The 22,862-nt window shown below is 43.5% G+C and overlaps 1 protein-coding gene across 1 annotated transcript in view; it reads right to left on the reverse strand.

Annotated features, from left to right (window-relative positions):
• luzp2 (leucine zipper protein 2) overlaps positions 1–6,388 on the reverse strand; it is a gene marked incomplete at its 5' end in the record, with an annotated part of 41,160 nt that extends 34,772 nt beyond the window's left edge. The window contains one exon of the mRNA XM_072695470.1: positions 6,215–6,388. Coding sequence (XP_072551571.1) covers positions 6,215–6,388 — 174 coding nt within the window. The remainder of the gene's footprint in view (positions 1–6,214) is intronic.
• Positions 6,389–22,862: the final 16,474 nt, after the last annotated feature.

Below are 22,862 nucleotides of genomic sequence, written 5' to 3' on the forward strand. Positions count from 1 at the left end.
ACCTGGCAACTGAAGGGTAAGTTTTGAAACATATTCATTACTTTTAATAATAAATGTTATTTTTCCACAGGTGTAAGTCCACGACCATTTGGTGCAATAATACTACATTTTTAACCAGGTAAGGAAACTAAGGGTCATCTGAGCAGTAACGCCTCTATATTGAACCACTGTCTTTAGTTAACGATCTCTGAAGCTTTCCCAGAATTCTCATAAACATCTATTGTAACATGTAACATTTGGAAGTACACTGTCTGTAGAGGGGTGTAAAACTGGAATGGCTGAGCAGAAAAGCGCACCACAGCCCTGTCACCTTGGCCTTCCTCATCACTCAGCGTCAGTCTCAGTTAGTTGACCCTGCTGTGTGATTGGAGTAAGAGCAGCAGAGCTTTGTCACCGCTGGACCATCTGTGAGCTGGCTGAGCTGGATTGAGACTGGCATGCCAGTGTCCGTTCAAGGCAAGCTGGCAGGAGTCCACCACCAGGAACCGTCACAGCTCGACCCCTGCCCACCCCTGCCAGGATGTTGGGCTTCATCAGGCAAAGTTTAATGATGATGAGCTGAACTCGGGGGGATCTCGTTATGAAAATAAACAGCGCAGAGTGGAAAGTTGCTCCAGAAAGGTCACATATACATAATTGATCAGTATTAAAAGGTTACTGTTGATTGTGGTTTTACAGCAAATCCACTGCTAGGGGGATTCTCCAGTTTGGACCTTCGGGATACGACACATTGGCAGAGGTCCTGGGAGACAAAGCCTCACACCCAGCCTTAGAGCTACTGTCCGACACAAAGCCTCTGGGATCTTCCACTCAGGGAAGAGTTCAAGCATCATGCCAGAACACAATCAGACTCGACAAAACACTACAAAGATCCCGGCAGTGCCGCTCTGCTCTAAACACTACTGTCACACACAGTATTCAGCCCTTCTGTAAACAATTCTAAATGATGCTATAATACTACAAAACAACACCCTGAGGCAGAGCTACAATCACTGTAGAACTGTCCCTCCTAACCCTAACCCTGACTCTAACTCTAACCCTAACCTTAACTCTAACCCTGACTCTAACTCTAACTCTAACCCTGACCTTAACTCTAACCTTAACCTTAACTCTAACCCTGACTCTAACTCTAACTCTAACCCTGACCTTAACTCTAACCCTGACTCTAACTCTAACTCTAACCCTAACCTTAACCTTAACTCTTACCCTGACTCTAACTCTAACCCTGACCTTAACTCTAACCCTAACCTTAACCTTAACTCTAACCCTGACTCTAACTCTAACCCTGACTCTAACCCTAACCCTAACCCTAACTCTAACCCTGACTCTAACTCTAACTCTAACCCTGACCTTAACTCTAACCTTAACCTTAACTCTAACCCTGACTCTAACTCTAACTCTAACCCTGACCTTAACTCTAACCCTGACTCTAACTCTAACTCTAACCCTAACCTTAACCTTAACCCTAACCCTGACTCTAACTCTAACCCTGACTCTAACCCTAACCTTAACCTTAACTCTAACCCTGACTCTAACTCTAACCCTGACTCTAACTCTAACTCTAACCCTAACCTTAACTCTAACCCTGACTCTGACTCTAACTCTAACTCTAACCCTAACCTTAACCTTAACTCTTACCCTGACTCTAACTCTAACCCTGACCTTAACTCTAACCCTAACCTTAACCTTAACTCTAACCCTGACTCTAACTCTAACCCTGACTCTAACCCTAACCCTAACCTTAACTCTAACCCTGACTCTAACTCTAACTCTAACTCTAACCCTAACCTTAACCTTAACTCTTACCCTGACTCTAACTCTAACCCTGACCTTAACTCTAACCCTAACCTTAACCTTAACTCTAACCCTGACTCTAACCTCAACTCTAACCCTGACTCTAACCTCAACTCTAACCCTGACTCTAACTCTAACCCTAACTCTAACCCTAACCTTAACCTTAACTCTAACCCTGACTCTAACTCTAACCTTAACCTTAACTCTAACCCTGACTCTAACCCTAACCTTAACCTTAACCCTAACCCTGACTCTAACTCTAACCCTGACTCTAACTCTAACTCTAACCCTGACTCTAATCTAACTCTAACCTTAACTCTAACCCTAACTCTAACTCTAACCTTAACTCTAACCCTGACTCTAACTCTAACCTTAACTCTAACCCTGACTCTAACTCTAACCTTAACTCTAACCCTGACTCTAACTCTAACTCTAACCTTAACTCTAACCCTAACTCTAACTCTAACCTTAACTCTAACCCTGACTCTAACTCTAACCTTAACTCTAACCCTGACTCTAACTCTAACTCTAACCTTAACTCTAATCCTAACTCTAACCCTGACTCTAACTCTAATCCTAACTCTAACCTTAACTCTAATCCTAACTCTAACCCTGACTCTAACTCTAATCCTAACTCTAACTCTAACCCTAACCTTAACCCTAACTCTGACCCTGACTCTAACTCTAATCCTAACTCTAACTCTAACCTTAACTCTAATCCTAACTCTAACCCTAACTCTAACTCTAATCCTAACTCTAACCCTAACCTTAACTCTAACCCTGACTCAAACTCTAACTCTAACCTTAACTTTAACCCTAACCCTAACTCTAACTCTAACCCTAAATCTAACTCTAACCTTAACTCTAACCTTAACTCTAACTCTAACCTTAACCCTAACTCTAACCTTAACTCTAACCTTAACCCTAACCCTAACTCTAACCTTAACCCTAACCCTAACTCTAACTCTAACCTTAACTCTAACCCTGACTCTAACTCTAACTCTAACTTCAACTCTAACCCTGACTCTAACTCGAACCCTAACTCTAACCCTAACCTTAACTCTAACCCTGACTCTAACTCTAACTCTAACTCTAACCCTAACTCTAACCCTAACTCTAACCTTAATTCTAACTCTAACCCTGACTCTAACTCTAACCCTAACTCTAACTCTAACCCTAACCTTAACTCTAACCCTAACTCTAACCTTAATTCTAACTCTAACCCTGACTCTATTTCTAACCTTAACTCTAACCCTGACTCTAACTCTAACCCTGACTCTAACTCTAACCCTAACTCTTACCCCAACTCTAACTCTAACCCTAACCTTAACTCTAACCATGACTCTTACTCTAACCCTGACTCTAACTCTAACCCCAACTCTAACCCTAACCTTAACCTTAACTCTAACCCTGACTCTAACTCTAACCCTGACTCTAACTCTAATCCTAACTCTAACTCTAACCTTAACACTAACTCTAACTCTAACCTTAACTCTAACCCTGACTCTAACTCTAACTCTAACCTTAACTCTAATCCTAACTCTAACCCTAACTCTAACTCTAATCCTAACTCTAACCCTAACCTTAACTTTAACCCTGACTCAAACTCTAACCCTAACTCTAATCCTAACTCTAACCCTAACCTTAACTCTAACCCTGACTCAAACTCTAACTCTAACTCTAACCTTAACCCTAACTCTAACCTTAACTCTAACCCTAACCCTAACTCTAACTCTAACCTTAACCCTAACCCTAACTCTAACTCTAACCTTAACTCTAACCCTGACTCTAACTCTAACTCTAACTTCAACTCTAACTTCAACTCTAACCCTGACTCTAACTCGAACCCTAACTCTAACCCTAACCTTAACTCTAACCCTGACTCTAACTCTAACCCTAACTCTAACTCTAACCCTAACTCTAACCTTAATTCTAACTCTAACCCTGACTCTAACTCTAACCCTAACTCTAACTCTAACCCTAACCTTAACTCTAACCCTAACTCTAACCTTAATTCTAACTCTAACCCTGACTCTATTTCTAACCTTAACTCTAACCCTGACTCTAACTCTAACCTTGACTCTAACTCTAACCCTAACTCTTACCCCAACTCTAACTCTAACCCTAACCTTAACTCTAACCATGACTCTTACTCTAACCCTGACTCTAACTCTAACCCCAACTCTAACTCTAACCCTAACCTTAACCTTAACTCTAACCCTGACTCTAACTCTAACCCTGACTCTAACTCTAATCCTAACTCTAACTCTAACCTTAACACTAACTCTAACTCTAACCTTAACTCTAACCCTGACTCTAACTCTAACTCTAACCTTAACTCTAATCCTAACTCTAACCCTAACCTTAACTCTAACCCTGACTCAAACTCTAACTCTAACCTTAACTTTAACCCTAACCCTAACTCTAACTCTAACCCTAACTCTAACCTTAACTCTAACCTTAACTCTAACTCTAACCTTAACCCTAACTCTAACTCTAACCTTAACTCTAACCCTAACTCTAACTTCAACTCTAACTCTAACCTTAACTCTAACCCTGACTCTAACTCTAACTCTAACCTTAACTCTAATCCTAACTCTAACTCTAATCCTAACTCTAACCCTAACCTTAACTCTAACCCTAACTCTAACCTTAATTCTAACTCTAACCCTGACTCTAACCCTAACTCTAACCCTAACCTTAACTCTAACCCTAACTCTAACCTTAATTCTAACTCTAACCCTGACTCTAACCCTAACTCTAACTCTAACCCTAACCTTAACTCTAACCCTGACTTTAACTCTAACCTTAACTCTAACCCTGACTCTAACTCTAACCTTAACTGTAACCCTGACTCCAACTCTAACCATGACTCTAACTCTAACCCTAACTCTAACCCTAACCTTAACTCTAACCCTAACCTTAACCTTAACTCTAACCCTGACTCTAACTCTAACCCTAACCTTAACTCTAACCCTAACTCTAACCTTAACTTTAACTCTAACCCTAACTCTAACTCTAACCTTAACCTTAACTCTAACCCTGACTCTAACCTTAACTCTAACCTTAACCTTAACCTTAACTCTAACCCTGACTCTAACTCTAACCCTAACCTTAAATCTAACCCTAACCTTAACCTTAACTCTAACCCTGACTCTAACTTTAACCCTAACCTTAACCTTAACTCTAACCCTGACTCTAACTCTAACCCTAACCTTAACCCTAATTCTAACCCTACCCTTAACTCTAACCCTAACCTTAACTCTAACCCTGACTCTAACTCTAACCCCACCCTTAACTCTAACCCTAACCTTAACCTTAACTCTAACCCTGACTCTAACTCTAACTCTAACCTTAACCTTAACTCTAACCCTGACTCTAACTCTAACTCTAACCCTAACCTTAACTCTAACCCTAACCTTAACCTTAACTCTAACCCTGACTCTAACTCTAACCCCAACCTTAACTCTAACCCTAACCTTAACTCTAACCCTGACTCTAACTCTAACTCTAACCCTAACCTTAACTCTAACCCTAACCTTAACCTTAACTCTAACCCTGACTCTAACTCTAACCCTAACCCTAACCTTAACCTTAACTCTAACCCTGACTCTAACTCTAACCCTAACCTTAACTCTAACCCTGACTCTAACTCTAACCCTAACCTTAACCTTAACTCTAACCCTGACTCTAACTCTAACCCTAACCCTGACTCTAACTCTAACCTTAACCTTAACCTTAACCTTAACTCTAACCCTAACCTTAACTCTAACCCTAACCTTAACCTTAATTCTAACCCTGACTCTAACTCTAACCCTAACCTTAACTCTAACCCTAACCTTAACCTTAATTCTAACCCTGACTCTAACTCTAACCCTAACCTTAACCTTAATTCTAACCCTGACTCTAACTCTAACCCTAACCTTAACCTTAATTCTAACCCTGACTCTAACTCTAACTCTAATCCTAACCTTAACTCTAACCCTGACTCTAATTCTAACTCTAAGAACTGTAAAAGAAATGTAAATGTAAAGAAAATGTAAATCCTTCTGTAAACATGTACATACACTGGTGTCCACAAGGCATCCATTTTTAACCCTATCCATGTTCTTACTGTAAGACAGACCAGGAGAAGAATTCTAAATGTCTAAAATTCAGACTGTAAACTTGATAATGCTGGCTGCTCACACAGAAGAATAAGTTAAATCAATGGTGTTAATCGATCATTAATTAAATGTGGGTAACTGTATCAGTCCTGAGTAGTTTTGCATCAGTGGCCTGCTGGAGTGTTGTGGTGGTATACAGTTGGAGGTGGATTTTCGTAAGATGCTTGTTTATCCAGTGAATCTATAAAAAAAGGCTCAAGCAGCCAGCCTTCCATCCCTGCGGACCTTCACCTGCTCTAAGAATGGATTCATACCTGCAGGTTGCCCTTTATGCTGTCCAGCTCCTTTGATGTTTTCGAGAGTTGTCGCAAAATCCCCGTCCTCTCTGTGAACACCTCCTTCAGCTTCTTCTCCAGCACTTCATAGCTACAGGAGGAGAAAGGAAACAGAAAGATTACTTCTTTTAAGTCGGCGGCCTCCTCGGCAAATCAATTCGGTACGTCAGGTTATGGGTTCTCAGCCTGGAGACGCTGTAGCTGCGGAGAGAACGAGCAGAGCGCTTGGTCAAGCTGAGCTCCTGTAAAATATTCTGTACGGGTTTGGTCATTCAAGGTTCGAGTGAAGAGCAGAGAGAAACACTCTGTGCATTTCAACAGAGCTGGTAACCACGAGGCCTGTGGCTTAACGGCTAATCTGAAACAGCGGGGGGAATGCTAATGGAGGAGGCCGTGCGGTTGCTAGCATTGTGCAAGTGTTCATTTCCTGCTGACGACTGTTTACAAAGGTAGACTGAATAATGACGGTTTCAAGAACTGCAGAGTGAAACTTTTTAACCAGAAGCAAAGGCAAACAAACAAACACACACACACACACACACACACACACATGTGATTGTGCTGCCAGAACATCAAGCTTCTATTGATGGTGAAAGAAACAAACACCCAGAACTCAGCAGAGTATAAAAGTAATGGAGCGCTCCGTGTTTTCTCTTCGTCATTGTCTTGAATATAAATCATAAATAAGTTATGAAGGACTCAACCATGGGCTCGTTTCCAATTCGTCCTCCTCTGCTTTTTCCAACCGAGCTTTGTGCTGGGAGTTGCGTCAGTGGTGACAGCTGTGGCCTGTACAGTAAATCAGAGACAGTAAGGCGACATCTGGACATTAATAAGTCTGTATGCGTCTGGCTCATAAACCTCACTCGACACAGCAGCACTGAACGGAAATCGCACCAGGTCCATTACCCAACTAAAATGATGTCCAAATGTTTGCGGACACCCCTTCTAATAAATGCTTTTAGCTACTTTAAGCTGCACCCATTGCTGACACAGATGTGCAAATCTAGTCTCTGTAGAGAAGTACTGCCAATAGAATAGGACTCTCTGGAGCAGATCAACATGACCCTGTTGGCAACATGCCTAATGCCAGACGTGGGCTGGAGGGGTATAAAGCCTGTGCGTAAAAACTGTGTTCTCTGAAATGATGGTGGGGCTTCATCCAAAACTTTTAAAAGATGAGTTGGGGAGTTGGGAATGAGGTGGTGATCATTCAACTTCCTGACCTAACTAACCCACTTGTTGTTGAATGCAATCAAATCTTCACAGCAATGCTCCAAAATCTGGTAGAAAGCCTAGATTTTGTAAGCCCTTGATTTCTGATTAAACAAAGATTGAGCAGGTGTCCCAGTACTTTTGTCCATATAGTGCATGTTAGGGCCATGAGGCAGCTGCCGTATAAACAGCTCTATGGTCGGGTTACAGACAGCCTATAGAAGCAGCTATGTTGGTCTGGACGTGGAATAAACTGGTCTTTGCTGTGGCCGCTGTATAATTGTGTTGTGACCTCTCGTGACACGGCAGCTCCACCAGGCTCTCGGCAGGGCGGGGGCGGATCACTGGAAATGTGCTAATGAGAAGCAGGCTGTCAAACAAACAGGCTTATGATTACGCTCTGCCGGGCGCGGCGGTGCACTGTAGGTCTTACCATCCTGATTACAGCCGCGGCGTCTGAAGGCCATCAGGGCACAGCAGACCTTCAGTTACGAGCTGAGCTGAGCTGAGCTGAGCTGAGCAGAGTTGAGCAGAGCAGACTATACGAGATGGGTTAAGTGGTGGTTCTGCCTTCTCTGTTAGACAGAAACATCTCTCCACAGTCACTGATGTTCTGGATAGAAGAGTTACAGTAAAGCACTGGTTTGATCCCTCTCTCTCTCTCTCTCTCTCTCTGTCTCTCTCTCTCTCTCTAATTATTTGAGGGTGCACATGACAAGCAGATCCTAATTATTTCATTCATTATCTACAATTAAATGGATTTCTATATTTGATTTAATATTGATTCCAAACTAGAGAGATAGAGGTTACAGAACGAGCCAGCAGCACCAGAAGTTGATACGGATTCAACTAAATTAAAGTATCTGCTTCCCCCAGAGGCTTGAAGATGTTCTACACGTCTTCAGACACACTGAGGAACAATCCAGGAATTTCGCTTTTTTAAATCTTATTTTGGGACTGCTTAACTTCGTCCACATGATTCACTTTTATACCTTTAAAAAGGTTCTTTACTAAACGCAGTGGTTCTGTACAGACCCATGTCAGCACAAAGAACCATTTGGATTCCAAAACAGTTAAATGCTCGGTGTAGTGCAGTGGACATTTTACTGTTAGCCCAGTAACGTAGTCTGGACCCTAATCTCCCAGCCTTCATGCACACATTTGCATATTTTTTTTAATTTAGGGTTTTTGTATTTATTGTCTTTGTACTGAATGTCTCATGTTTTGACTATTGTCCTGCACTATTGTCCCAGGTCCTTACCTATTCTGCAGCGGAGCCTGACTGTGTTTGGTTGTACTGTACAGCCCTGTACTGATTGAGTATAATGACAATAAAGTTGAAATATACTGAATTAAATAGCAACTCCGCCTTCCCTGTGGTAGACTGAGGTCAGTTCTTCAGCTGGGTAAGCCCACCACTCTACACCAGTAAGAGTTCTTGCCTTCCTGTGTAACCTGATTCCCCTGTAAGAGCTCAGTATAAAAGCCTCAGGTAAATGCTGTTAATGTTCATTTGTCTGGTTAAATGGTTGTTTCTGTTCAGCGCTATAAAGACGTGTTTAGCTTTAAGTGCAGTTTAATGTCTTTGCTATTTTTCTAAAATGTATAAACTAGAAGAAAAAAAAAAGCAGTCGGCAGGTGTATCCAAACACGGGATCTGTTGTGTATATGAAACTAATCCTCTCTAAAAAGCAAGAAGTGCTGAGCTCTGGCCTTAAATCAGAAAACTGCTGAGTTAATAAGCCGAGCAGAGCAGCGGAGCTACAGCTCAATACAGATGGACAAGGCTGAGCTAAAAGATCAGATCGAGTGTGACTGGGCTTCAGCCAACACAGTAATGCCAATGACTTCTCATCTGGAGCACCATTACAGCCCTCTGGTCTGAGCTGACTGTGTGGAGCTGCTTTAAAGGCTACAGCCCAGATCTGCTGTTTTACATGACCCTGTTTTTACTACAGCGGTAAACTAGACTAACACCAGCTCCGCTGTGACGGTCAGCTCTCTGAGCTCATCATTACATATTCTCTTTGTGGGTTTTTTTAGGGTGCGCTTTTAACCAACTTCATGTAAATATCAGTACATACGGTTCGGCTTTCTTTCACTGCATTCATAAAGCAGATTCAGATCTTAAACAGCACTGAAAGACATAGAGAGGATGGGAGAGAAGATGCGAGTGCACTTGATGAAAACTCCAATATTTCTTTACTTCTGCAAATAAAGCCCGGGCCAGGCTGGCAGAGGGCCTGGATTCTGCTGCCGTCTCGGAGCGTGTCTCTCGCCGCTGTGTGTTATGAGCAGAGCAGCATGTGGTCTTGTTTACATCAAGCCCTCGTATCCCGGCCTTCTTCAGGACTGATAGATTTTCCAGCAGGGAGTTGGCAGCTCGCTAGCATCCAGCCTTTCTTCTCATGGTCAATGTGACGAACAAACAGCTCTCTCAATGCTAATGAAAACAAACTGTAGAGCAAAGCTACAGTTATAACCTACAGTCCACTCCTCTACTCAACCCCTCCCTTCTCCTTTACCAATTACACAAAGGTTCTGGCATGTAACCTTGGCTTCTTCCTTTGTAGCTGTACCTCATAACACAGCTGTTGTGTTGCAGAGTAGCACTTCTTGAAGGGTGTCTCACTGAAACGAAGGTTCTGTAAAATCTCCCTAATGCTAATGAACCATGTTGTACTTGATGAAGAGGCACAACTCTACATACACAAGCTGCTCCAGCTCCCCCCGCTCTGCACACCCTCTGTCTTGCTGATGCAGGGTAATGATATTCTGTAGGCACAGATACGATTCTGTTGTCATGTCAGCAGCCGCTGTTGGCATAGTAATTTACATGCAAAACGCTGCTATCTGAAATGTGTAAATTGGTCTTGTTGGAATGAAGCATACATAGTCTACAATAAATAAATAAATAAATAAATAAGGCTAAGGTAATGGTCTTTTTTATCCTGTGTGTGATGCTAATTTGTGCATTGTTTCCAGCAGTCTTCTGGAAGTTCTGTGTAACCTCATGTTAGGAGAGTCAGCGGCAGGTGATTACAGTTTAATTACAGTGTACAACAGACACACAGTATTTTTACTATAGAAGGTACTCATTTAGGCTATCTGAAATAATACATATATATGCAACACATTTCATATCTAGGAGGTAAAACTTATTAGTAAAATTAGTAAAATTTATATTTGAAGGCACATGATTAATTACTCCAATTTCACTGTTCGTCATCATACTATGTTTAAACTTTTTTTCTAATCTTTTATTACCATTTTCATAGAAATGACTGTGTGTGTATTTTAATATAATTATATACATAATTTATATATATATATATATATTTTTTTTACCACAGGCACATTAAAATAATCCAATAATGATAGTTTTGGGGAAATGGTAGAGTGAGTTAATTTAGTTACAGCAGCATTCATTACCGCTTGATTTTAATGATCATTGATTTTTAAATGTCTGGTGGTTTAGTAGACTCATAACTGCAAATAATGCATATTATATAAGATAAGATAGTTCTTTATATAATCCTTAATATACTTCAATTATAAACTCTTAGTTATTACTTATTCATTAAAATGTTATTACTGTTACTGAAAAACCTCCAGTGGCAGTAAAAGTAAAGATTTCTAGAGCTGTAATGCGGGCAGTAAATGTTCAACTTAAGGCTGTGAATGTGCAGCAGCTGACAACCTGATCTTCCCTCTGCCATGCATGTATTTTGGCCTGGTTTCAATGCAGACATGTGACACTAACCCTCCAGCTGAGGCCTTGTGTGATGAGATGATGGTTTATTAATACAGCCAGGAGTGGCTAGACTTGCCAGCATTAAAATAAGACTGCAGTGGCTGAGGCTGAAAGGAATTGTTTTTCAGACTAATTTAATGCTTGGAATACATTTCTTTCCTCGCTGCGTGCCATCTAATAAATGTGGCCAGTTCAGTGCAAGCTGCTTAGCTTTTGTGTGCTGATACCCAGCTGATAAATGAAGCTCTTAAGGCTCAGACAGCCTCTCTGAGATTCCTGGTTTATCACCTTTAATGTTCTAATATTCTGCCTCTCAGGTGGCAGTGGAGAGAAATTAGAGACTGAATGTTAGTCAGAAACTTCAGTTTGATTAGCTCAGTGAAGGGGAGGGTAACTGTGTGTTATTGCAAAACAATAAACATGAAAATGTGCATCATGCCTTCTGTTATTGATGTATTTATATATGTAATGCTGGGAATGTCCACTGCAGTAATGTGGCTGTGGGATAGGCAGATACTCAACATTACAGTATGCCCAAACCAACCCAAGACATTCTTCAAGACATCTAATGAGCAAACTGTGGGTTTCAAACCCAGTCCAGCAGTCCACCGTGCTCAGCTCCAGCTTCATTAGTAGATTATGTAGCAGCTTAATAGAGTCAAAATTGTGAGCTGAATGGAATTGTGGGTTGTGGGTATTGCTCCACCCCCACTGTTCATATAGAGCAGAATAAGCATTGTCTAAACCTGTGAGTGTCTATAAAACAGCCAAAGCGAAGCCTTCATCCCAGCACAGAAGGTCATATTGTTCAGCCTCCTGACTGTGCAGCTACTGCTAAGAGTCCGTATTAATGGGATAGAGTTATGACTAAAGCTCCTTTCGCCCCTTTCTGCATTTTGTAAATATTAACCACAGCAAATTCCAAATAATCTGCTTATGAATATCACAGTGAGTCTTAAACATGGGAAGTGGGAGTAAATACAGGCCTTAAATACTCTAATCCTCTGAAACTGCACCCTACTGCTAAGAACAGCAAGATCAGGAGCACAGGACCAGCGGGCTCTGCTTACAGATCGGAAGCATTTGCAGCAAGGTAATCAATCAGTGGGAAAAATAGGTTGACTGACGGTTAGAAATTACCCACCGCAGTGGAAGGCCAAGTGCAGTACAGCGTGCAAAGTGCTCCACACCAAGCTAATGTCTTCAAACAAATCACGGCTCAATATGCTGGAACGGTCGGTGATAAGAGATCAGCTAATCCACACGGTTTCTCCTCTTTATACTGAAATATTGCCTAATTCCAACAGTTACTGTGCCTGAGCATTAATCAAGGGACATATTACTCAGCTTTTATTTCAATTAAAACGAACTACAGTGACCACCTCAGCCCGCCGCTCGATCCAAAGACCACGCGTTTTAATTATGTCACATAGATTCCCAATATGGTGAGAGGAGTCTTTGTTTCGTTCCAAAGGGCAGGAAAACATTAAAAATCAATCCCGTTCCATTACCCACAGATACCTGTATTGACTGGAGCTTCGCTCTGCACTGATAAAACATACGAGAAAGGACAGCAATCTGACAGACCCGGCCAGACAAAAGAATGACCTTTTGGGCTCGGCTGTGTGAGGAAGGGTAAAGAGTCGCCCTGGGACGGTTCGGGGCACCTCGGCTCCAAAGGCAATTTTCAGAAACACTGGGATACACTCGTGTCCGTTCGAGCGTTTACAGGGCTCCGACCCAACAGACCGTTCCGCCATGCTAATCACTCCAACCTTTCTCCTCATTAAAGCCAAAGATGCATTTAGAAATGTCAGCCTCCCTCACGCCAAACCACAGCACGCACAGCGGGAAGGCCTTTACACAGCTGATTGAGGTTTAATGCAACACGCTGATGCTAACGTGCACTAAAGGCAAGGGCGAGGCTCGGATAAAACTCTCTCTCCTGAAACAACGTCAGACAGTGGGTTTGAAAATCGCCCCAGAACGTGTAATACTTTAGTTTCAGTTACAACAGAAAAAACACCAGAAGTGATTTTCTCTCATCTGTGATCATAAATAAATAAAGAAATGAAAGCAGCGCCGAACCTAATTCATATCCCAGGGTGGATCTCGCACCAGAGCTTTGCTCCCTTTCAGAGCTGGATTTGTATCTCCAGGAGGCCCAACATCAGCCGGCGTTCAGTTCAATAACACATATTAGATTTAAATGAAAGATGATCCTACATTGTTGACTAAGTTACAGAGGTCCATGAGGACTTCAGGATTTAATACTCTCTTTAATGAAGTGGCTTTAGGTTTCGCTCTGATATCCCACGGTTTTGAATGTTTTCATTACGGTCACGTATGACTGATGCAGGCTGTGTAGTCAGAAAGACCCTGGCAGTCTAAAAGAGCTGCTGAGATATTGTTTTTATTATGGACTCTGTTTGCACTGAGTTTAACACATATTTAAGTTATTCAAGATCAGATAAGCTGATCATCAGTAAAGCTTCTACAGGGACCACCAAAATCCCTGTCAGCATCAGACAGACGCCTAACCGGGATCGATATCTCAGGGTGTGTTTATTTTAGTCTGGAAGAGCAGACTGCTCAGGTGATTCTGTGCTGCTCAGTTACTGTAATTCTGTTAAATGTAGTCGTAATTTCTACATTTCATAAATGCTTCTGTATGTGCATGAAAAATTGGATTTTAGGATTGGGTCGTATTTCCTCACCGCTGTCGGTAAATGCATAATGCTTTGTCTCATTTTAGCAGCTTTTCATAAAATGATCTAAATGAAATGCTTCCCACCCATTCCTCACTGCTGCCCACAGACCTCCTATAGTGGTTGGATGCTTCGACTACACCAGACGTTCTCACTGGTGTTCAAATCCGGTGCATTCCTCACTCTGATGAGTGGTGTGACATTCAGTCTTGTTGCCATATTAGGTGACATGTTGTAGTTATCAGTTAAACGCTGATCCCTCCTGTGCGTACAGCCCTATTGTCTGGCTACTCTCCACTGTCAGAAAGATGTAGAGCAACACAGTAAACACTTCTATTGTTTGTTATTACGAATTATAATGATCACATAGGAATTAGATCCAGTGTTGTTTCATCAGCTAAATCCTGTAATCTTCACGCCCAGTACTCGTGTGTTAATGCAGCAAACTGGGCCATTACTATAGTCCATTAGGATTCTGGCTTTCTTCACTTTTTGAGATCAAATAATGTCTTACGGTCACGGCTGGCTCCAAAGTTTTGGCGGCGACTGCGAGTGTACGCACAGTTTCTGTACAAACAAATATGATTAATTACTGTCGACAGAATATTCCCTTTCATCCTCCTACAAAGCGACACGGTGAAAAAAACAAATGTTGACAAATCTACCCTTTCCAAATCACAACAAGGGCAACTCTTCAGCTGTAGGAAAGGAAGCTGCCAGAGACAGATCCCGCTGTCTGAGCTGCACACGGCTGCTTGGGCGCTGGTGGTGAGGGCTATGCTCCTTGCCATCAAGTTCTGCCAAAAGCAGCTCCACCAGTGCTGGCTATCATCATCATCATCATCTTCTGCAGAACGACACTATTCCAAATGTTCATCCAATCCTATAATGTGGGGATTTAGAAAGCAGTCCTGAAGTTCAGCATGTGCTCCAGTAACAGCGAGGGAGAGTTCTCTCTCTACGTAAAGCTGTTAAAAGGGGTTCTCTGGAGAGATGCCACAGAAGAATCACTGTTGATTCCTAAAGAACTTCGGATCGTTATCTGAATGACTAAAACATCGGCACACTGTCTGGAACAGGGAGAAGGGCGTCTCCGTCATTCCCACTCCGGGCTGGAGCGCTGCTGCTACTGCACTATGGAGGTTTGGTGGTGGGGCTGCAGAACCCATAGAGTCATATTAGTGTAAAATCCTGTAGTGTTACTCTACCACCTCAGCCCACATGCTGCTCCACCTTCAGATCAAGCTTCCGAATCTCAGCTTATCCAGAAATGCATGTGTGCATTGACGGGGCGCTCAAAGCCTGATTTGTGTTTACTGCAGTGGAGTAAAAGTGAATTACACTCCCCACCTGTAGGGGGAGCCCAGGAGAAAAAATACCAATCTCAATACTGATTTGAAAGCTATTAGTCTTGACCAGTATTACACAACGCTTCCAAAATAAATGTAGGTAAGAGTTCAGACCTCAGCTTTCATTTTCTGACTTGTTTTGTTGATGATTTTGACAGTTTGAAGTCGGGTGACATCATGTTGATGCTGTCTGTTTATGGTAACGTGTTCATTTGGGCTGGCTGTTCTCTACAGTTACTACACTGCTGTGTGGATCACCAACACTGTGACAGGAATTGAGAGAAGACAGAATCCAACAGCTCAAACACGTACATACACTTCCCTTCAGGTCATACTGTCCTAGCTAACCCACGATGTGTGTGACCTTTCTGCAGTGTAGTGGCTGCGATTGCTCTTTTCCAGCCAAGATGGCAAAGAGACACGAGAACACCATCTGCAGCAGCGCCCCAACGCCTCACTGACTAATGTAATCTAGTGTTAAGTACTTCCCAGTCTGGAACAAGAGCCCAACTGAGCTGTTACGGTCAATGCAGTTTCAAGGTCAGCCACAGTGTAAGAGTGGACGGTTTCCTCACTGCTGTTTTTTATAAAATGCAGATTAAAAGTGAAGTAAATCTGCAAACATCTGGGAACGTCAATTTTCACTAAAATCACAAAAAGAGGTAAATCAGTCTTTCTGGCTAAATTCTAATTTTAGTGCGACAGTGCCAAAAACCATCTTCACTTAACACCAGACCGAGAATCGACCGAGAGTAGATGTCAGTTTTTACAAGAGAGTGTGAGGTGGGAAAATGCTCCATATCCGAGTCACGAATGTTCTACATCATTAATTAACAGCCTACATCCAGATGACAACACCACGGCCAAGACTTGAGGTTTACAAACCCGAAAAGTTCTGAAAAATAATATAGCAATGTCACAGAGGAACTGCTTTTGGTTCAATAAAGAAACATTTTTGTAAAAGAGCCGTGAGTGTGGGGCAATATACCTTCACACTTCTTTTAATCTTTAAATGGTTATTCACATATACACTATTTGGACAAAAGTATTGGGACACCTCCTCATTCATTCATTGTTGCTTCTGAAATCAAGGGTATTAAAGAGTTTCTCCTGCTTTTGTTGGAGTAACTGCACTGGAGAGAGAACATTTCCAGTGCCGGGGGGGTTTATAACCCCTCTAACCCACACCTGGCATTAGGTATGGAGCCACCAGGGTCATATTTAGTGATATTTGACATGGACAAGACAAGCTATGTGTGTGCATTTGCACATCTGTGTCTGTGTTCCCCTTAAAGTAGCTGAATGCAGTCATTAGAGAGGATCTCTTTTCTCTTTTACATTAGTCAAAAAACCCTTTTAGCACCTTTATTTTCGAGCGTGTATAATTTTAGCGGAGTGCACAAGCCTCTCAAGCTTTACTAATACCGGTCCAGCCGAAATGGACAGCAGTACAGTAAAAGTACTCTCAACTGACCAAAACCTCAAAGCCCTTATTTTGAACATCTTCAATGAAGAATGTGAAGAAGTGGCCACCCAGGTGACAGAGCAGGAGACCAGAGGAAGAAGAGCTAATGGTTTTACTAATCTTGTGTGAGACATCCCCTTACAGGTGCGGGGACAAGCTGTCAAAGGAACAATCAATGACCACTCACAGCGCTGCAGAGCACGCGCCGGAGCTCCTTCACATGTAGAAATAAGAACATCTCCTCAGGTAATCCAGAGGTGTCAGTGTGAGGAGGCTGCTGTCAGATTGGATATCAACCACAGCTAATGCTGGAACGTCTGCATCCGGAGAGACACTGCTGGACCTTCCTGCTCCAGCAGAGGGAATTGCTTTTGCTATTTTCTCTCTGATTGTTAAAAGACGGGTGATTTCTACCAGACCTGCATGGGAATAAATTCAGAACGACCCGAAAAACCCCCAAACAAAACTCAATTTGTTGAGAAAGTGATCAGACACGGAGGTAACCTCAGAGCATGTCCAGCGTGTCTAGACATTCTGAGATGAATGGTCTAATTGAATACACACAGACAGACAGAAGAGTATCAGGAAGAGGTTCAGTATTGATCAGTTCTGAGAGCAGTATTAGTGACGGTCACTGAATTTTGAGATTTGTTTAAAAAGACTGACCTCAGCTTAAAACACTGACCTCGCGCCGCTGTAACGGCTCACATCCTTTTGATCTGGTAGAGCTCTGCATTTATCATCACAAGAATTTACACAGGATTTACACCCCAGACACCAAATCTTCAGGGCCCAGTTTTTTCTAACGTTTACTGCTGATCACCTTTTGTTTTTATGACTTGTTGATCTCCTGTCCTATTACTGGATTCCTGTAAAGCTGCTTCATGTTAACGGCATTAGTCAAGAGCTCAATATGATTAAATCTGGTTTGATTTACTGGTAGAGAAAGGGTTCAGTGTGATACTGGCTCAATCTGTTACCTAAAGATAACTAGCCCTGGTTGGATATATATACACTATTCCTATTGGTCCATTCATCATAAAATTCTGACACAATGTAAAGAAGAGCTGCCAGATTCACATTATGGAGAAAAGGGAAACAAATGGCAATACTGGAGATCCAAGAATGTGACAGTGACAACTGTGTTTTTAATAACTGCAGTTTAAGAGAAGACATTCAATAAAATGTGAAAAATGTGTCCAGAATCTTCATTTCTTCTGATGGTGTCGTTTTACTAACAGCAGCAGAAATGTTCTGCACTGATTCCGTATAATAACTATTCATAAATCCGTCATGAAATCTCCACACACCGCGAAGTGCAGCTGATGTTTTCCATGATGTAAAGCCAATGGCTGCAGCAATGTGTAAGATGTGAGTTAAATTATAGGGAGTGCTACAGTCACATGACCACTTCAACAACACAAGCAGCAGAATCAGCATTCTGGGAGCTCCCCAGTAATACCTGCATTATTATTTCATTGGTAGATTCACCGATCCAGTGAGGACGAGTGTGCTGTAGGGCTATATCTGATTAGAACAGGCTCAGTCATCGATTGAACAACAGTGTAGGTTAGGGTAACAACAGTTGGGGAAGCACTGATCCGCATGAAAACAAATGACAGATTCCTTCTGTATGTACAGAGCTGAGGAACACTTCATTGGCATAATCATATTCCATATGCTCCAACACCTCCGTGCTATAATAAGAAGGAAGGATCAATAGAGGGAATCAGTGGGTTTTAGAACACTCCAGCCTCAGCCTGCAGTGATCTGGAAAGAAAAGGGAGTTGACCACATAACCCGATGATCAGGAATTCTCTTTAAAGTGTAGCCTGTAGCCCACTTAAACCCTGCATCCTGAGACCCTCAGTGAGAGAGATAAAAGCATCTGTAGGCTTTGTTGTGTCTGGAGGGCAGGAGCAGAAAAAACACTGCACTGTTTTCTACTTTTCCTAGAATCTGTTTACTGCAGAGCTGGAAGTTGTTTTCAGGGATAATAATTGGAGCTAGGAGCTCCCTGGAGTTAAACGATGAGCGCTTTCCTGTGTGAATGGCTCTCATTTTAAATTAAACATATGGAATTTCTATCAGCATACTGCAGAAAGTCTACCCTGATACAGCTGTCCAGGAAAACCAAGAGTTTCAGTGTTATCGAACTCTTAAAGCAGTGGGGTTTGGCCTTCTCGAAGCTGCCTGAGACGCTCTGTGAAATCCACTGAATTTTAGTTCCATCCAATTTTTACAATAACTGCTCTTCCAGTTAAAACGTGACAAAGGATTTCCCCTTCAGAGAGTGTATTTATTCGGATTTCAGACTGCCACAGTACACACACACACACACACTCCTACGTCAATTCAAATGGTCCAAAACTTCTGCCAAAACCAGCTACTTATCATAAGCTGAGCGCTGGGACCGCAGGACTTGGCCTGCTAACAGACCACCCAGACCCCCCCTCACCCCCCTGTTCCCCTCCACTAACACAGACAGCCGGATCAGAACAGAGCCATCCAGCTGTTTTGGGACTGGGAAGTAAGAGTGTGCGTCAGTAGTGACTTGAAACCAGCTCCTCTTATTAGATGAGACAGAGACTGGTTTAAAGTCATGCTGGCTGAGGTGCTGGAGTGACGCGGGTGTCTCTCTGCATTACGTTCAGCTGGGGTTTTTAGTCTGCAGAGAAACGCCCGCCTGCCTGCCCTCCTCCGACAACGCCGAGATCAGCCTCTCCCTACATTCTGCTGTCTCTGAGGGTGGAAATCAAAGTCTGCATTCAACTCACACACACACACACACACACACAGTCTCTCTCTCTTTTTTGACTTGTTTTTATTCTCATCTTACCCCTCCACGCCTCAATACACACACACACACACACACACACACACACACTCACACACAATGCTCCCAACACCTTCCCACACTCTAGAAAAATGAAATCTTAGCATTAAAAACTGTCATTCTAATAATCGATCTTTATCTTAATATCATTATTAAAAATGATTTTAATTACAGTAATATTTGTATTAATAACTTTAGTGTTTCACTCCCTTAGCAGTCAAACACTCCACTAATAGAATAAATAAATGAAATGATTAATAAAAAAAATCATCCATTTACTATGATTATGGTGTTAATGTTATGGTTGATCAGTAAATGTGGCTTTAATCAGTTATTATTTAATCAGATATTTAGATTCAGAATCAACAGAACCTGGATAGTGCAAATCTAAAGAACAGACTGGAGCAGGATGTACAAACTGCCATCAGTAACTATTCCTGTCAGAAACGACACAAAGAGTCTTACTGAAGCGACGGTCCCACACTGAGACTCTCATAATTACCTGTCATAATCAATCACTCCTCTAAAGGTGATTTCTGAGGATGTAGTTTTTTACATTGAGCAGACGTGAAATGACCGAACCAGGGTCCACAAAAAACATGCAGCACGAAAAGGCGAAATTCCCTGCGCTGGAGTGTGTCCATCAAATGTAGTAAATATATGCAGGGACACAGCAGTGGCGTGCCCCTCCTCACTGCAAAGGCTTGCAGCCTGAATAAATGGCTTCCTGAAGGTCTAGTCTTGAGGAGGTGTGAGTGACAGGACAGCTGCGCACGACTGCATCAGGACCACTCTGCATTCGCGCCGTCCTCCGGTCAGCGACTCTGAGCTAAGCTCATTATGTAAAACACTGCTCGGCGCTCTCACCACGTCCTGCTGTCTAAACTCACATTGACGATGCTCTTCATTCTTTGAAAAGCCTATTTTAAGCCGACCGCGTCTGCTGTCCTCCGCCGAGGACAGACCTGGGCTGCAGACATCTCCACTGACATTGAGTCACTCCTTCCCCACTGTGTGTGTGTGTGTGTGTGTGTGACTGTGTGTTTGTGTGACTGTGTGCGTGTGTGTGACCGTGTGTGTGTGTGTGTGTGTGTGTGTGTGTGTGTGTGTGTGTGTGTGTGTGTGTGACTGTTTAGTAAAGGTAGGACACTAGTCAGTTACTATCTCGACTGGGAGAGAGAGAGAGAGAGAGAGAGAGAGGGAGAAAGAGAGTCCTCACACCTACAGTCCTCACACACCTACAGTCCCCTCACACCTACAGTCCTCACACCTACAGTCCCCACACACCTACAGTCCTCACACACCTACAGTCCCCACACACCTACAGTCCCCTCACACCTACAGTCCTCACACACCTACAGTCCTCACACCTACAGTCCCCACACACCTACAGTCCCCACACACCTACAGTCCTCACACCTACAGTCCCCACACACCTACAGTCCTCACACCTACAGTCCCCACACACCTACAGTCCCCACACCTACAGTCCCCACACACCTACAGTCCTCACACACCTACAGTCCCCACACCTACAGTCCCCACACACCTACAGTCCTCACACCTACAGTCCTCACACACCTACAGTCCCCTCACACCTACAGTCCCCACACACCTACAGTCCCCACACCTACAGTCCTCACACAACTACAGTCCTCACACCTACAGTCCCCTCACACCTACAGTCCCCTCACACCTACAGTCCCCACACACCTACAGTCCTCACACACCTACAGTCCCCACACACCTACAGTCCTCACACCTACAGTCCTCACACACCTACAGTCCCTACACACCTACAGTCCCCACACCTACAGTCTCCACACCTACAGTCCTCACACACCTACAGTCCCTACACACCTACAGTCCCCACACACCTACAGTCCCCTCACACCTACAGTCCCCACACACCTACAGTCCCCACACCTACAGTCCTCACACAACTACAGTCCTCACACCTACAGTCCCCTCACACCTACAGTCCCCTCACACCTACAGTCCCCACACACCTACAGTCCTCACACACCTACAGTCCCCACACACCTACAGTCCTCACACCTACAGTCCTCACACACCTACAGTCCCTACACACCTACAGTCCCCACACCTACAGTCTCCACACCTACAGTCCTCACACACCTACAGTCCCTACACACCTACAGTCCCCACACCTACAGTCCCCACACACCTACAGTCCTCACACACCTACAGTCCCTACACACCTACAGTCCTCACACCTACAGTCCCCACACACCTACAGTCCCCACACCTACAGTCCCCACACACCTACAGTCCCCACACCTACAGTCCCCACACCTCTACAGTCCTCACACCTACAGTCCTCACACACCTACAGTCCCCTCACACCTACAGTCCTCACACCTACAGTCCCCACACCTACAGTCCCCACACACCTACAGTCCCCACACACCTACAGTCCTCACACCTACAGTCCCCACACCTACAGTCCTCACACCTACAGTCCCCACACACCTACAGTCCTCACACCTACAGTCCTCACACACCTACAGTCCCCACACACCTACAGTCCCCACACCTACAGTCCTCACACCTACAGTCCCCACACACCTACAGTCCTCACACCTACAGTCCTCACACACCTACAGTCCCTACACACCTACAGTCCCCACACCTACAGTCCCCACACCTACAGTCCCTACACACCTACAGTCCCCACACCTACAGTCCCCACACACCTACAGTCCTCACACACCTACAGTCCCTACACACCTACAGTCCTCACACCTACAGTCCCCACACACCTACAGTCCCCACACCTACAGTCCCCACACACCTACAGTCCCCACACCTACAGTCCTCACACCTACAGTCCTCACACACCTACAGTCCCCTCACACCTACAGTCCTCACACCTACAGTCCCCACACCTACAGTCCCCACACACCTACAGTCCCCACACACCTACAGTCCCCACACCTACAGTCTCCACACCTACAGTCCTCACACCTACAGTCCTCACACCTACAGTCCTCACACACCTACAGTCCCCACACCTACAGTCCTCACACCTACAGTCCTCACAACCAATTTTTAATTAAAAACTAATTTCTACTGTAGTATGACCACACAGTGTACATTTAATTATGATCCAATACCAACCCTCAAACATACTAATTCATGTTTACTGGTTGAGCAGCTGTATGACACGCAAAAGATCCATTCCTGCAGAATATGACAGAATTCTTCATCAGCGAGTTCATGTCAGAACTGAAACCATCACTCGAGTTCTGAGCTTTGAACTGTAGTAGAGTCTGGTGG

The sequence above is a fragment of the Salminus brasiliensis genome, chromosome 13 (assembly GCF_030463535.1).
Source record: "Salminus brasiliensis chromosome 13, fSalBra1.hap2, whole genome shotgun sequence".
In the NCBI taxonomy this organism is placed as follows: Eukaryota; Metazoa; Chordata; class Actinopteri; order Characiformes; family Bryconidae; genus Salminus; species Salminus brasiliensis.